Below are 15,705 nucleotides of genomic sequence, written 5' to 3'. Positions count from 1 at the left end.
CCAAGGAGGCATGATGCCAAAGCCAAAAAGAGTTGCTTTGGTGATCTGTGTGACGTTAGGTGTATTCTTGTGGGTAAGTTTGTCGTCAACTTGATAATAGACGTCAGCCAAGCCAGAGTCTGCATTACTTATCTCCATTGCCAACTCCATTGTAAATTTGTTTAACCAAAGCCTTGGTTTGTGGAATATTCAGGGGGTTTTAGCCCAAGATGAGTTGATCTAGGTCCATACTCTATGGGGTTAAAATAATGTCATTAAGTAATTTCTGATGAAAGTGTGCTGTATAAGTCTAGCGTCTTTGAGTTAGAGTGGTGATCATCGAAGCCTTAACATTGATGAACTTATAAGTGACCTTGTTCCTCTGATTTCTTGGCTATTAATATTTAATTTCTTTGGTCAAGTTTCATGGTCCATTTTTTTTTTTTTTTTGAAATGATTCATGGTCCAATTTCAATGTCAATTTTTTTGACCAATTTGATGGATGAAGAAAATGAAGAATAAAAACTTGTTTTTCAATTTCATTCATTACAACTATAATGGCTACAATATATACATCATAGGAGAATGAATCTTGACATATTTTAACATACAATGAATCTAGATAATAAAAGAATGAATTTAGACATATTTCAACACTCTCCCTCAAGTTAGTTTATAAATATTTAGCATTCCTACCTCTCTTATTAGAAAGTCAAATTGCTGTGATTTAAGACTCTTTGTGAAAATATTTGTGACTCTCCCTCAAGTTAGTTTATAAATATTTAGCATTCCTACCTTGCTTATTAGAAAGTCAAATTGCTGTAATTTAAGACTCTTTGTGAAAATATTTGTGACTTGCTCTTTAATAAAATACCGATTGATCTCAATGTGCTTTGTCCTATTGTACTATACTGGATTATGGGAAATTCTAATAGCTGCCTTGCTATCTGAGTACTACTTCCTAGGTTAGTTGAACACAATCTGTAACTCACTTAGAAGCCGTTTTATCCACAGAAGATCACATATCCCTTGTGCAACAGCCCAAAACTCAACTTTATCACTGCTTCTAGTCACCACATTCTGCTTTTTGCTTCTCCAAGTTACTAGATTTCCTCCTACAAAGGTGTGCTTTCTAGATGTAGATCTCCTAGCATCTATATTTCTTGCCCAATTAGCATCAGTGAATGCTTCAACACATACATTGTCACTCTTTTTGAACAATAATCCCTTTCTTGAAATCTGTTTAAGATATCTGAGAATCTTATAAACTGTATTCCTCACAAGGGGAGTGCATGAATAAACTCGCAACACTCACTACAAAGGAAATGTAAATCAATTTCCTAACTAATCATTGATTGTCCCTTATCAATCTCAGCACCGCTATTTGCACTCAATTTGCAATTTACATCCATAGGTGTTTTAACTCGCTTGCACTCTAGCATACTGGTTTCATTGAGAAGATCTAAGATATATTTTCTTTGAGAAACCAAGATTCCTTCCTTAGTTCTTGCCTCCTCCATGCCCAAGAAATACCTCAAAGATCCAAGATCTTTGTTTTCAAATTCCTTGGCCATAAAGGTCTTTAGGTTTTACTATTCAACGAGATCATCAACTGTTAGGATTATATCATCCACATACATAATATGTAGAAAATCTTTCCGGCATGTGTGTTTAAAAAATATAGTATGATTTGCTTGGCTCTAAAGGTACCAAAAGTTCTTTATAGCTTTAGTGAACTGATCAAACCATGATCTAGGAGGTTGTTTAAGAGCATAGAGTGACCGTTGGAGTCTACAAACCTCTTTTTCGCCAAGTAAGTCTTCATATCCTAGAGATAGTTTAATTTACACTTTCTCTCCCAATTGAATACCTACTTACAACCAACTAGATATTTTCCTTTGGGAAGGCATACCAATTCCCAAGTCTGATTCTTCTCCAAAGCCTTTATCTCCTTAATAACAACCTCTTTCCACTCAAGATTTAGGAATTTCTCTTTTTGACAAGTTAGAAAGAAAGACTCTAAAGCTTGAGGACAATCTGTGATAGGATACAAAGCGAGATATAGGATGGTTTGTGCATGACCTTATGCCTTTTCTATTAGCAATGGGGGACATCAATGTCTTGAAAATCACAAGATTTGGACCCTAGGAAGAATCTAAATTACTTGATGTACTCGGAATTGAATCTTGACAGTATATTTGTGGTTGTTACTCCAAACCTTGTTGGTTATGCCTCACATAACAGATAACTCTGTGTTTTTCTCTGGTAGTATTTCTCCCCCAACATTATATATTTCTGTTTCTGACACAATGGACTCGTGTTTAGGAAGGGAATTTTTTATAGGAAAATCTATGGTTGAGGAGACGAAGTAGTTATTTCTGGACAAAATGTAACCAAAGAGACATATAAGGGGATATCCCAAAATCATTTTCCCCTTGAAGAGAAGTTTGGGAGAAAAATATTGATCTTCAAAGAAAATGACATCCATACTCACATTGACCTGGTTGGTGTGGTAGGAACAAAACACTTATATCCCTTTTGAATAGGTGAGTATCGAAGAAAGACACATTTACGAACTCTTGGCTCAAGTTTACTACGGGTATTACTGTGAACACGACCAAATACCTTGGGAGATAGATAATTGAAGAATCGTGCATGAGGGTAGGTCTCCAACATAATGTTGAGAGGTTTTTGGGATTGACATACTCAGGATGACATTCGATACAACTTCTCCCCAAAAGTGTTTAGGAACTCTCGTACATAATTGACTGAGTTTCCTCTAGAAGGTGCATGTTCTTACGGTCAACAACACTATTTTGTTGAGGTGTGTTGACACGTGTTTGGGGTATATTACCCTTTTCCATGAGAAATTGGCCAAGAAGTACTCTTTGCCATTATCCGTTCTTAGGATTTGAATTTTGTTATGGAATTGAGAGTATAGATGTTTTGAAACAACTAGGTAGCCTTGTTTTTTTTTTTTTTTTTTTTTTTTAGATACACTCAGCAAACCCAAGTATGATCATCTATGAATGTAATAACCATTATATTTTTCACTCTCGACGGTCCCCCAAATATCACCGTGTTTGAGCGAAAAAGGTTGGGATTGTTTATAAGGCTGAGAAGGAAAGGTGGTACGGTGATGTTTGGCAAATTGATAGATTTCGTATTGGAAAAGAGAAACATTTTTATTCTTGAAAAGTGAAGGAAATGGCTTACTCAAATTCAAGAAATTTGGATGGCCTAGTCTATAGTATTATAATATTATTTCGTCTGAAATTTGTGCTTGTCTAATTGTGGATGCAATTCCATGAAAGTAGTAGAGTTGATCAATCTCTCTAGCACTGCCAATCATCTTCCTCGAGCACAACCTGAAATTCATATCAAGATTGTATGAACTTTTTTATTTTTTGAAGTGTGTAAATAGATTAAAAAGAGAATAAGAAAGTACAACCAAACCTAGGTTGGAGGGCCACTCCCGCCTTGGCCTGGGTGTTTGCCAAATGATTGGTAGAGCGAGGAATGTGCTTCTAATTACAATTCAAATGAGAACTTAAATGACATATTTCCAAATGCATATCCTAGAGATGCCACGGGGGCCTGATGGATTTTGCACACAGTTGATGACCACCTTTAAGTCACCTTTGATGCAGAATGGACCCGAGAGATGATTTGAGAAAATTTTGATTTCGTTTAGCAATCCCGATAAATCAGCTATTGTAGAGTCAAAGTTATTGAGGGGGTCCGCATAAGAGAAGAGGAGATTGTCGTTTGCATTGTGTATAACTCCCCTGTAGCCAACAGGACCAGGGCATCCGAGAGCACTCCCATAAAAGTTAAGCTTGAAATGGCCCAGTGGAGGCGGGGTCCACATAGGCATGATCGAAGGACGAGAGGGCTGAGAGAGACTTGCAACTAGTTACCAATTTTCCCTGAAGCTGGTGCTGCTAAATTTTTTGAATTCTTTTCGGTTAACGAGCCAATACTTGGCCCAATATTTGCTCTGTCAGAACTTCAACTGGGGAGGATTTGAATTTAAAATTTCTCCTGTTTCGTTCTTTCCATAGGACCCATAGGATATGACCAATACAACATGATATAATCATCTTACCTAACTTTGGGAGTCTGGAATCAATTATTGAGAGGATTGTATCTGGTAAATTTGCAGCCACACAATACTGGAGCTCGATTTAATTTAAAAGAGAGGTCCAAATCGGGTAGGCAACGTGACATGAAAGGAGAATGTGGTTGGCTGTTTCTGGGGCAACTTTATAGAAAGGGCAAAGTGGGTCCTGAATTTGGGTACCCCTTAGGATTAAAGAATCAGAAGGAAGGATTTTATTTTTGCCAGCGAACCAAATGAAAAATTTTGCACATTGTGAGGCAAGGAGGTCCCAAGCTGAGGCCGTAGGGTGTTTTGGATGGGTTGTGGATGTGTTGCATAGGAAATTGTAGGCAAAGGCAGCAGAGAAAGACCCTTTTGAACACGATGTCCAAATTAAAGTATCATTTGTGTTATTGGGCTTCATTGCAAGAAGGCTTTCAAGGAGTTTGGAGGCTAGAATGGCTTCAGGATCAGAGAGATGTCTTCTAAGATTTAAATTCCAATCTCCATTGTCTGACCCGATGTCCAAGATGAAGGCATCAAAATTACCTGAAAGGCCAGAGGTTGCTTCATGGCTATTTTTGAGACAGGATTGGCCAGTCCACCAATCATTCCAAAATTTTGTTGAGGTACCATTTCCTATGTAGTACTTTATTGCATTTTTTAATTCAGGAAGAAGTCTGACGATCTTCTTCCAAGCAGAGGAGAGCGAATAGAATCGTCCCCCCTCAGTCCACCAACCTGAATGCTTGTTAACTTTTGCTGCAACAAGCGCTCTCCAAATTAAGGCTGGATAGAGATTGAATTTCCAGATTCATTTAAGGAGGAGAGTAGAGTTTGTAGTGGTAGTATCCTTAATGCCCAAACCACCTAGAGACTTTGGTTTGCACACCTCCTCCCATTTTACAAGATTGTATGAACTTAACAACACAATTTGAATCTTTAGTGAGTTTGTTGATGGTCTATCTTGGCTGAAATGTTTTGTGTTCAAATTTTGGATTGATTTTGATAGTTATTATAATTGGTCGTTCTATCACACGCATCATATTGCTATGCACTTAGGATTAGCTATAGCTCTCACGCTATGTTTGTTACGATCCTCCCATTAGTTTTTATATTATTTAAATATTTTTTTCTATTTGTCTTTTATTGAAACTCTTACTTATTTGGTAAGATCATGTCTTGTTTTGTTTTTCAACTCCTTGAGAGTTGAGTGTGTCAATCCCTTCTGTTTGAGTGTTTTGGGTTGGTTTTCTTATTTTGGTATATATGGGTATTTTTTTCATGGTGACATATTATAGCCCTTAGTGAGTTTCTATTGCTATCCTTAAGTGATTGGTTTTTTTACTTAGTAATTGTTATCACTATTTTGTGTTTTAATCTTACAATTTTGATGTTTTTTTTTTTACTTGTGTCACTCATATTTCTTTTACCCTTTCCTTAGGTTGTGCCCTCTAGTTAAGATTGTGAAAGTCCATGTTTTCACTAGTATTTGTTTTGGCTTTTTTATTCAATGGGATATCTCAAGGGTTTTTGTTAAGTTAGAGATGGAAGACGGTGAATGTTACAATATTTTAGAGTTTCTACTATGTTCAAGCCCAGGATCATTGGCGATTTACTCCCTAGACTGAGGGGGGGGGGGGGGGGGGGGGGAGGGGGGAGGAGGAGGGGGGGAAGGTATAAGTGTGCAAGTGAATAGGAAGTTGTGTCTAAGAGTCATCCTTTATGTGCAAACTAGAAAGCCGAAGAACATTTGGAAGCCATAATGACGCGGGATTAGCGTCGTGTGTGGTGCTGCTGCTGTGAGGGAGAAGAGAGAAAGTGGAAGGAGAAGAGGAGGAAGAGAGGGGAGGTACAGAGCCGAGAGCAGGGAGGGAGAAGAAGAATTGAACAATGAGGGAAAAATTTCAACTTCATTCAATCAATCTGATTTCCAAACATCATGGGTTTAAATAGAGACCCAAAACCCTAGGACATTTCAAAATGGCCAAAATATCTCTGATGACAAAACGCCCCTAAACAAATGAAACAATTACTTCTAAGGACAACACAAAATATAAATTAATAAAATAAAAATTAGTTTGTCCTAAAAGCTTCACTTCCCAACCACAGCATGATAGGTCTTGTCGTAGTCTGATGTCTTCATGTATAGATTTGTGTAATCAGTGGCACATGAGTGGTGTCCTCACCACATAAAGCAATGACAAGCTATAGATTTTGAAGACCTAGTGGATGTATTTTTTGTATGCTTAAGAAGGGAAATGTGCTGCATATTTTGTAACTAGTTTGCGGGGGTATTTTAGGAATTATAATTTGGAGTTTATATAGTTCTATTTATTTTCTATGAATGTCATTTGCTATGGAAAGTAGTTTTGTGGGGTTTAAGGGTGAGCAAGGACATGGATGTAATTTTGAATGTTATTAAAGTTATAAATAGAAGAAAGGAGTTTGTAAACCTTAATATCTGATAACACTTTTTTTTTCTTCTGATTCAACAAAACCAATGTTGTCAAAACATTACCCTGTCACCAACCGTATCAGGTTATTGTCATTATGCATCATAAATTCAATTTTTTTAATGAAAAATATCTAAGAAAGGGTCGGGGGGAGGCCCCCCCCCCCCCCCCCCTTTGCTGATCGGAGAAAGGATTCCTTGTAAGTGTGCGTGTCTTGCATGACCATGGGGAGAGTGGGGAATGGAATCCCTTCTTGTATAACAAAGAAAAAGGGGGAAATGGAGGAGTCGCGGCCCCATCTCCTTGGTTTCCATACATATAAAGAGGCAGGTGGTGGGGGTGGCGCTCCTCTCCTCTCCTCTTTTTCTTCATTGATGGGAGACAGACAAGGGGAGGGGAGCCGCTACCCCTTCTCCTCCCTCTTTTTACTGATTAAGTTGGGAGGGAACCCAACTCTTATCAAGATCATCTGAAAAACTGTTGTCCTGTGCTTCTTTTCTTCATTTCTTTCCTCTGGTCACTGGTTAGTTCATATTTTCTGCTTGCTTTCAGGTTGCAGTATCTAGAAGAATGGCTTTTCTTGAAAACCGCTCTCAGACTTTGTTTGGGTTAGCCAAAGATGATTTCTCACATGCTTTATTTAAATATTTCTTTCATTTACATTTTTTCATTTAAAATATTGATACTTGCAGAGTGCTCGATTCATCTCTCAGTGCATCTGCTTCTCCAGATTGTTCATTAAAAATGGCGATTACATTGACTCAGGTATGTTTCTGTTAGTTCTGCAAGATTATCAGTCAGGTGGATTTTTTGTTTTTTGTCATTTAATTTTTCTTGTGCTGATCCTTCTATTCTGAATTACCTTAAGGTTGGACTGACATGCATGGCCAAACTTCGAGACGAAAGGTTCTTATCACCTGGAGGTGTCAATTCAGACAACGTGACATGTCTTGATATTATTTTAGGAAAACAACTCCCAAATGGGGCTTGCCACTCCATCTTGTTCAAGCTTATTTTGGCAATCATGAGACATGAATCATCAGAAAGCCTTAGGAGAAGGTAATCATAAGAATGTCAATAGATGCATCTTCCATTTTCTTTTCTTTCTTTATGTGATACGATTTTAACACAAGGATTTTGTAATTTCAGGCAGTATGCATTACTTCTAAGTTATTTCCAGTACTGTCAGAGCATGTTTAGTCCAGATATTCCGGCTTCAATATTGCAATACTTACTTAGGGATGAACAGGATGGGGAGGGGGATCTGGATCTCCAGAAGGTTTTCTGTCCCAGATATAAATGTACTTAAAAATTCTAAGTTTGTACTAGTCTTGAGATTGATTACATTCTTCTCCAGGTTAATAGAGACCAGGCAGAATTGGTTCAAGCAAATTTCTCTATACTGAAGAAAGAGGCTCAGGCTGTTCTGGATGTGGTAGGTCTCATGTAAAGCATATGGCAATCAGCTGCTGTCTATATTGTTTCCTTTTTCTTCTCTGTGAACTAGCTTGTACTAGATTGTGTTCTAGCTATCAAGGCACTCACCTATCGATTTAATTAAGAGACTTGAGAGCAGTAAAGTTCTTTAACATTTGATACTCTTGCACTTATTTACCTTTTTAGCCTCCTAACTCTTCCACATTACAAGATTACCTCCACAGACATATTAAATGAATTTTCTGCCTTTTTGAGTTCTGCCTAATCTGCAGTTGCAGAGCATAGGTGACGTAAAGCTTATACGACAATTGGCTTCCAGACATTTCAAATATTCGAGAAACGCATTGTAGCACTGTACAATTTGAATTTCGGGGATCATGCATCTATTGATCTATCTCACTTATAGAGAAAGAGATGTTAGGAATGTTGACTATAGGACAAATTAACCAACAGATCTTCTGAACCTCGTAGGATCATGAAAGAGGCCACTGGCTTCTGTGGGTGTAACCAACTGGATATTTGAATGTTCAGTTGTATCCATTGCTTTGATCATTATAGTTCATATTTCCTTGAGCTAATCAATCTCATACTTTCTTTCAAATCAATTCATACTTCGTTTTGTTTGTCTTGGAACTCAATAGCTGTGTAAGTCCTCTTTTTTTTTTTTTATGTGCGCTGTTTGTGGTTTAAGTACTTACAATTGTCTCTCCTGAGCTACGTAGGTTACAAAAGACGCAATTCATGGAAGTGAAACTGGGAAAGCTATATCGCTTTATGTGTTGGATGCATTTATTAGCATTGACCAGGAAAATTTTTTCTTGAGTCAGCTCCAAAGTAGAGGGTTTCTAAGAATCTGCCTCACAAACATCAGCAATTTCTCCTATCAGGTGCTCTTCCTTACCCTTTTAAATAACAGATTTGTGCTTTATGGTGCTTTACATTCACTGTAAAGTTGCTTTTGGCTCTTTTGGAAGTGTCTAAAAAACTGTTACAATGGCTGTAGTATCATGTCTTACTTTTGACATGTGTTTGCTCATGTTCATCGATATATGGTTATTGTTGTGTGGCGCGTAGATGTTTCTGACATTCATGTTGTCTATTTCTATGTTTTTATTATTACTCCTACATTATCAATTTCTCTAAGGAATTTGCCAGCTATCATCAAAATATGCAGTTTTTTTCTTTGTATTTTAGGTCTACTTGTATATTTGATTAGAAAGATCATTACTTTCAAAAAAAATTCCTGTCTTTTCTGTATTGAATTGTGTATATGGCTTTTCAGGATAGCTGGCATACATTGGATTCTCTGCGGCAGCTACATACCCGTGGGGCTGAGCTTGCTCTGCTGTTGAGGATTAGTCACAACTATGGGAAGCTGGGCGCACAGGTTCTTTTTTCTATGGATGTGTTTGAACATCTTACTTCATGTAGGCTTGGAGGCCTACACAAGAAGGTGGAATTCTACAACAACTACAATTAATACTGCAATCACTTTTTTTTTTTTTTTTAAATGGCAATGTGTCTTTAATAATCTCATTGCAAATATATATGGGGGGAGAGGAAAGCCCGAAAGCCCCAAGGGGAAAAGAATCACAAGTAAATAAGGTCTTGAAATACCAGGCTTAGCCAACCCATCAGCAAGATGATTGGCTGAACATAAAATATTAGACCAAGAAATAGTAAGTGTTGGCGACAAGGCCACAATCTCATCGTAAACAACGGAACCAAGCCAGGATATCTGATCCTGATAGCTATGAAATAACAACAAAAGAATCCCCTTCCACTATAAGAGAACCGGTGACGATTTGAGGGAAGAAATTTAAGCCTTGAAGAAGTGCTGTAATATCTGCTTCCACTGCCTCTCCATCTGCATGAGAGCCCGAATAAGCCAACTTAACTGTACCAGCATGGTCATCAATTACACCTCCAATACCAGGCGGCCCTGTATTTCCTAAAGTGCTTCAATAGCCAATTGGAGGAGTCCGAAAAAGCATAAGAGACAGAGAGGAGGCAGAGGAATGAATTAACTGCAGCCAATTTCTTCTAACAACTGAATGTGGATAGGAGTGAATAACCCAAAGACAGAAGAGGATAGAAGAATAGAATGAAGAACTTTATAAAAAAAAAAAAAAACCCAATCAAATGCTGAGTTCTCTGGGAAGTCCTCAAGTTTCTCTTCTTCCATGGTTGCCAGAAACAGCAGCCAGAGACAACTACCATAACCCTGCCAAGAAGGCAGAAGGACCTGAAAAGGATCGAGAGACAAAGTCAGCAGCATAATAAGTGAAGTAGCCAACCATCCCAAATTATATGAAGACTGACTCGACACATGCCTACTGAAATGCAATAAAATATGATTGATCAACTCAATATCACCACAGTAATTACACATTGTCAATCACAACTTGACCATGTTTTTGTAATTTATTACAAGTCAAAATCTTAGTGTGGGCAGCAGAGCACAAGAAATAGAGGACTATAAAATTCCACACGAGATCTTTGGGCTGCTATTGCATTCATAAGATACAGCAATTATTATCATCTATTTTGTTTCTTTTCTTGTGGCTTTAATCTGTCACATGTTTTTGTACCAGGGAAGCTTAAGAAGAGCTGACACTTCAAAGATTGGGAAGGGGTTTTCAGGAGAAATGGATAGGCACCAACTGGTGCTACCACCAATCTTAAGGCTGGTGTCCTGCTTGACATCTTTGGTGGATGCATCTGAGTTCTTAGAGGTTTATTCCTGTTTCAAATTTCTTAGTTTTCTTGTTCGTGATATTATTATTATGATTTTTTTTTTTATAAAAGTTTTGATTAGATATGAAAAAAAGCAATAATGGAAGAGAGATCTTACATGAATGAGACTTCTGCAAAAATATTGTTACTTTCTCAAAATATCACGTATGATATGCGTGTTTCGCTGTTCATTCTTCATGCAGAATATCAAATTGCATGAGGGATTATTCTGCTGTTCATAAATTGGCTCTTCATATTGATAAATGAGTCCCACTAGACAATTAGTTACATGATTGTTCTTAAACCTTAATATTTTTATTGTAATTGAAAAAGTTGAGAAGAAAGAAGGTTGAAGAGAGAGAATGAGCAGGAGAGAAAGTGGAGAAGAGAAAATTGAGAAAGTGACCGAGTTGGGGGACCTAGGGTTGAGTACAATTTACATTATTGCCCTTACTTTAAGTGAAAGCCCTAATTCTCTATATCTTCTATTCTACGTGTCCTTTGTAAATGAAATATGGTCCATAGACATAGTTTGACATGTAGAACATGATTACATCGAGAAATATAAATAACGAGAAGGTAAAATGACCAAAATACCCCTGTTCTTATTTTTCAACACTCTCCCTCAAGCTGGATAGTATATGTCAAACAATCCCAGCTTGCCGTAGAAGTTCAGAAATTCACCCTTTCCTAGTGCTTTTGTTAGGATATCGCCGAGTTGATCACCTGACAGAACATGTGGAGTAGTTACTTCTTGGATGAAATGATAATCTACCTCTATATGCTTTGATCTTTTATGAAAGACTAAGATTGTTTGCAATGAAGATTGTTGCCTGGTTATCACAATACCTTGTCATAGGATCTTTCTGATCGATGCCAAGTTCTTGGACAACAGATTTTATCCACATTGGCTCACTCCTCTTTTTTGTTCTCTTAATAAAATCACATTTCATAAAAAAAAGTCTATCTGACTCCATCGTTCATGACTTGTGGGAATGTTTTTAATTTGGAATAGTTGGCTGTTAACACTGTTAGATTCTCTAGCGAAATCTTTCTCCTTTGGAACACGTCACTATTTGAGGTGATGGACCATAGCATTGACACATTTTCTATCAGTATTAAATTACGGGACAGATGTACTGGCCTTTCTTGGGGCCTTGCTGGAATTTATGGGCCCACCAATTATTTATTTTTATTTTTTATGAAAGTGCGTATATTGATAAATAAGGGGAGGAAAATACAAACCTACCTTTGGGGGACCGACTCCACAACAAAGTGTTGGAGAGACACCTGCCTTAGCCTGAGAGTCTGCCAGGTGATTAGCAGAGCGTGGAATGTGGTTCCATTTACAGTTTAAGCTAGAAAATAAATTACAAATTTCATTGAACATATCCCAATGGCGCCACGGGGGGTGACCATAGTTAGCACACCAATTGATGATTACTTTTGAATCGCCTTCAATAAAAAAGGGGCCTGAGAGGTGGCTAGAGAAGATCTTGAGTCCGTGTAAAAGACCAGAGAGTTTTGCAGTGGTAGAATCTGAGTTGCCGAGGGGACCTGCATATGAGAAGAGGAGATCGCCATTTCCATTGTGGATAACACCACCAAATCCTGTAGGACCAGGGCAGCCTAAAGCACTGCCATATTAGGGGGGCAAGATGGCAGAGACATCCCAGCAATAGACTGCCAATGCCCTCTAAAGTTCGAAGCACTGAGTTTTTTGAATTCTTTTTTGTTTAGGAGCCAAACAGAGACTTGACTAGAGATTTGCTCCGTCAAAACCTCAATAGGACAAGTTTTGAGTTTGAATTTCCTCCTGTTGCGCTCTTTCCAGAGAGCCCAGATAATATGACCAATACAACAAGATAAGATTACTTTTCATAATTTTGGGAGGTTTGTACTGACGAGGGAGAGGATAGTGTCAGCAATGTTTCCAGAGGCACAAAATTGAAGGCCAATTTTGTTTAGAAGGGAAGTCCAGACTAAGTAGGCAAACTGACATGAAAGAAGGATATGTGTTGCTGTTTTTGGAGTATTTTTGCAAAAGGGGCAGTGAGGGTCCAAGACAGAGGTGCCCCGACGAATTAAAGCATCAGAAATTAAGATTTTGTTTCTGTAGGCAAACTAAATGAAGAATTTAGCACGTGGAGGGGCGAGCAGATCCCAAGCACAAGCAGCAAGGTGCTTCGGGTGGGCTTATGAGAGGTTGTTTAAGTCTGTATAGGCAGAAGATGTGGAGAAAGACCCCTTGGGATAGGGAGTCCAGATTAGAGTATCATTGGAGGTATTTGGCTGTCTGGTTGGAAGAGTGAGAAGGAGTTGGGATGCAAGGAGAGCTTCAGTATCAGTGTGATGTCTTCTAAGATTTAGATTCCAGCCCCCATTTTCTGTCCAGATGTCAGAGATATAGATCTCTGAGTTACCTGAGAGGTCAAAGATTTCCGGGAAGCTATTTTTGAGGGGGGATTGGCCAACCCACCAATCTTTCCAGAACTTTGATGTATTTCCATTTCCAATGTAACATTTTTTAGCCATTTTGAATTTGGAGAGGAGCTGAGCTATTTTTCTCCAGGCAGGTGAGAGAGAGTGAATTCGCCCTCCCTCTGTCCACCAGCCAGAGGGGAGATTTGCTTTCTCCCTAACAAAAGCTCTTCAAATCAAATGATGATTCATATTAAATTTCCAAGTCCATTTAAGCAGTAGAGTAGAGTTTGTTGTGGATGTATCTCGGATACCCAATCCACTTAATACTTTTGGCTTGCATACCTCCTCCCATTAATCAGATAATATTTTTTTTCACCAATTGGTCCACCCCAGAGGAAACTTCTCTTTAGGAGCTCAATTTTGTTTCTGATTAACGTTGGGCAATGGAACATAGATAAATAATAGTTAAGGATTCCTTGTAAACATGATTTGATGAGAGTTAACTTGCCTGCTTTTGAGAGGAATTTTCCCCGCCAGGTGGCAAGTCTCCCTTCCAAATGCTCAATGATAGGGTGCTAGGAAGCCTTAGAGGGGAGACGTGGGGTCAGAGGAAGCCCCAAATAGTATCCAAAAGATGATTCACTACGACAACCAAGATAGCTGGCCATAAAGTTGAGAAGACCGGACTCAATATTGTAACCAAAGATAGAGGATTTCTCCCAGCTAATTTTTTGTCCAGATGAGATTTCAAATAAGCTCAGCAAGGCACTTAAATTATGAATTTGATTGAGGGTGCCATCACAGAAAAGAATAGTGTCATCTGCATATTGGAGGAGGCTAATATCGAGAACAGGGTTAGGAGAGACAGGGCTTAGCCATCCAGATGTTTTAGCCAGATGGATCATTGCGGCTAACTGTTCTCCAATGAGAGTGAATAAAAGTGGGGACAGAGGATCCCCCTGTATGAGTCCCCTAGAGCCTTTGAAATATCCACAAGGCCCACCCGTTATTGGAAACGTCGTTTACTTTGGGAAGAGTTCTCTAACCTTCTTCCTCAATGGCCTATCCCTTAGCTCATCGCTGGTGACTTTAATGCAATCAGATTCTGCACTGACAAACCTCCTCCCAGCAACCAAAATTTCTTCCACTATGTGCAGTTTTGCTGACTTTATTGGAAGTTTTGAACTTGAGGAGATTATCCTTTTTGGCAAAGTTTTACTTCGTCCAATTGGCAAAGAGTGCCTATCCTCTTGAAGCTTGACCACTTCTTCGCCACTAGGGAGTGGTTGAGACTACATGTTAATGTTTGTGGCTCGGTTCTAAACCGCTTGGGATCTGACCATTGGTCTATGTAGATTGAGATTAAAGTTGACAAATGGGGCCCAGCTCCCTTCCAGTTTGACAACTCTTGGCTTCTTGACAATTAGTTGGTGGGGAACCATTGGGGGCACAAATTATGATGGCTGGTCTTTCCCTCACAAATTTAAACAACTAAAGAGTAAACTCAAGTCTTGGTCCTCGGAATGTTGTCTTTCTGCCACTACCAATAAGTCTTCCCTCCAGTCTCAGATTGTCGGCCTTGACTTGATTGAAGAGCAAAGGTGTCCTTCTTACTCAGAATTCTCTCTACGTGTTGATCTTCAAAATAAACTTCAATCTATTATCCATACTAAGCGGGTGCAATGGAAGTAGCGGGCCCGGTTTAAGTGGCTTGCTGAGGGTGATACCAACACAAAAAATTTTCATGCCATCACCTCGGCTCATCGGAGGACTAACTAGGTGACTTCTATGTCTATCTACAATGAAGTCATCTCGGATAGGGCCTTTTTTATTGATGCCTTCCGTAGTTTTTTCATAGACTTGTATAGAAAAGAATGCATCTACCGCCCTCATCTCCCACATCTTCAATTCTTCACAATCTCCCCAGTGATGGCGGCCTTCATTGGACTTCCCTTCTTGGACTTTGAGATTGAGGACGCCATTTTGGGCCTCCCCTGAGATAATGCCCCGGGCCCCGATGGTTATAATGGTGAATTCTACAGATCATGTTGGCCTACTTTGAAGATGGATATTCTCTCTATGGTCTGCAGTCCCTATGATCGGGGTATCACTTTCAGAAGCATTGGTGCTTCCCTCGTTGCTCTTGTTCTGAAAAAAGCAAATGTCGAACATCCATGCGATTTCAATCTGATTAGTCTTGTATCCAGCCCATACAAGATAATTGCTCGTCCTGGCATAGCTGCCCATGAGATTATTGACCACCTTTCCAAACGGGGAATTGGAAAGCGTGAATTGGACTCTCATCGACAATGTCATGCAGTGTATTGGTTTTTGGGACAGGTGGAGATTTTGGATCTGTGGCTGCATTTCATCAGCCTCTTACTCTTTACTACTTAATGGCATTGTATGTGGCTACTTCCATGGATCCCGTGGCATCCGGTAGGGAGATCCCCTCTCCTCATTACTCTTCAATATTATTGTCGAGTAACTATCCTTTATGTTCTACTCAGCCCGCAGCTTTGGATGACTTGATGCCATTTCGGATCAAAGTACCTTTGACATCCCGCTTCT

At 38.9% G+C, this 15,705-nt stretch overlaps 1 protein-coding gene across 3 annotated transcripts in view; it reads left to right on the top strand.

Moving 5' to 3' along the window:
- Positions 1 to 15,705, top strand: part of LOC137940108 (nuclear pore complex protein NUP205) — a 120,525-nt gene that overhangs the window by 90,085 nt on the left and 14,735 nt on the right. For all 3 annotated transcript variants that reach the window (XM_068785032.1, XM_068785033.1, XM_068785034.1), the window contains exons 30-37: positions 7,090 to 7,145; positions 7,230 to 7,302; positions 7,406 to 7,596; positions 7,687 to 7,816; positions 7,895 to 7,972; positions 8,697 to 8,861; positions 9,257 to 9,427; positions 10,569 to 10,709. In XM_068785032.1, coding sequence (XP_068641133.1) covers positions 7,090 to 7,145; positions 7,230 to 7,302; positions 7,406 to 7,596; positions 7,687 to 7,816; positions 7,895 to 7,972; positions 8,697 to 8,861; positions 9,257 to 9,427; positions 10,569 to 10,709 — 1,005 coding nt within the window. The remainder of the gene's footprint in view (positions 1 to 7,089; positions 7,146 to 7,229; positions 7,303 to 7,405; positions 7,597 to 7,686; positions 7,817 to 7,894; positions 7,973 to 8,696; positions 8,862 to 9,256; positions 9,428 to 10,568; positions 10,710 to 15,705) is intronic.

This window comes from Aristolochia californica, unplaced genomic scaffold (assembly GCF_029961685.1).
Source record: "Aristolochia californica isolate CCGP_79_NKW_82.1479 unplaced genomic scaffold, dmAriCali1.0.hap1 SCAF_9, whole genome shotgun sequence".
Lineage (NCBI taxonomy): Eukaryota > Viridiplantae > Streptophyta > Magnoliopsida > Piperales > Aristolochiaceae > Aristolochia > Aristolochia californica.
The sequence above is the reverse complement of the archived record's forward strand: the minus strand, read 5'-3'. Positions and strand labels throughout refer to the sequence as shown.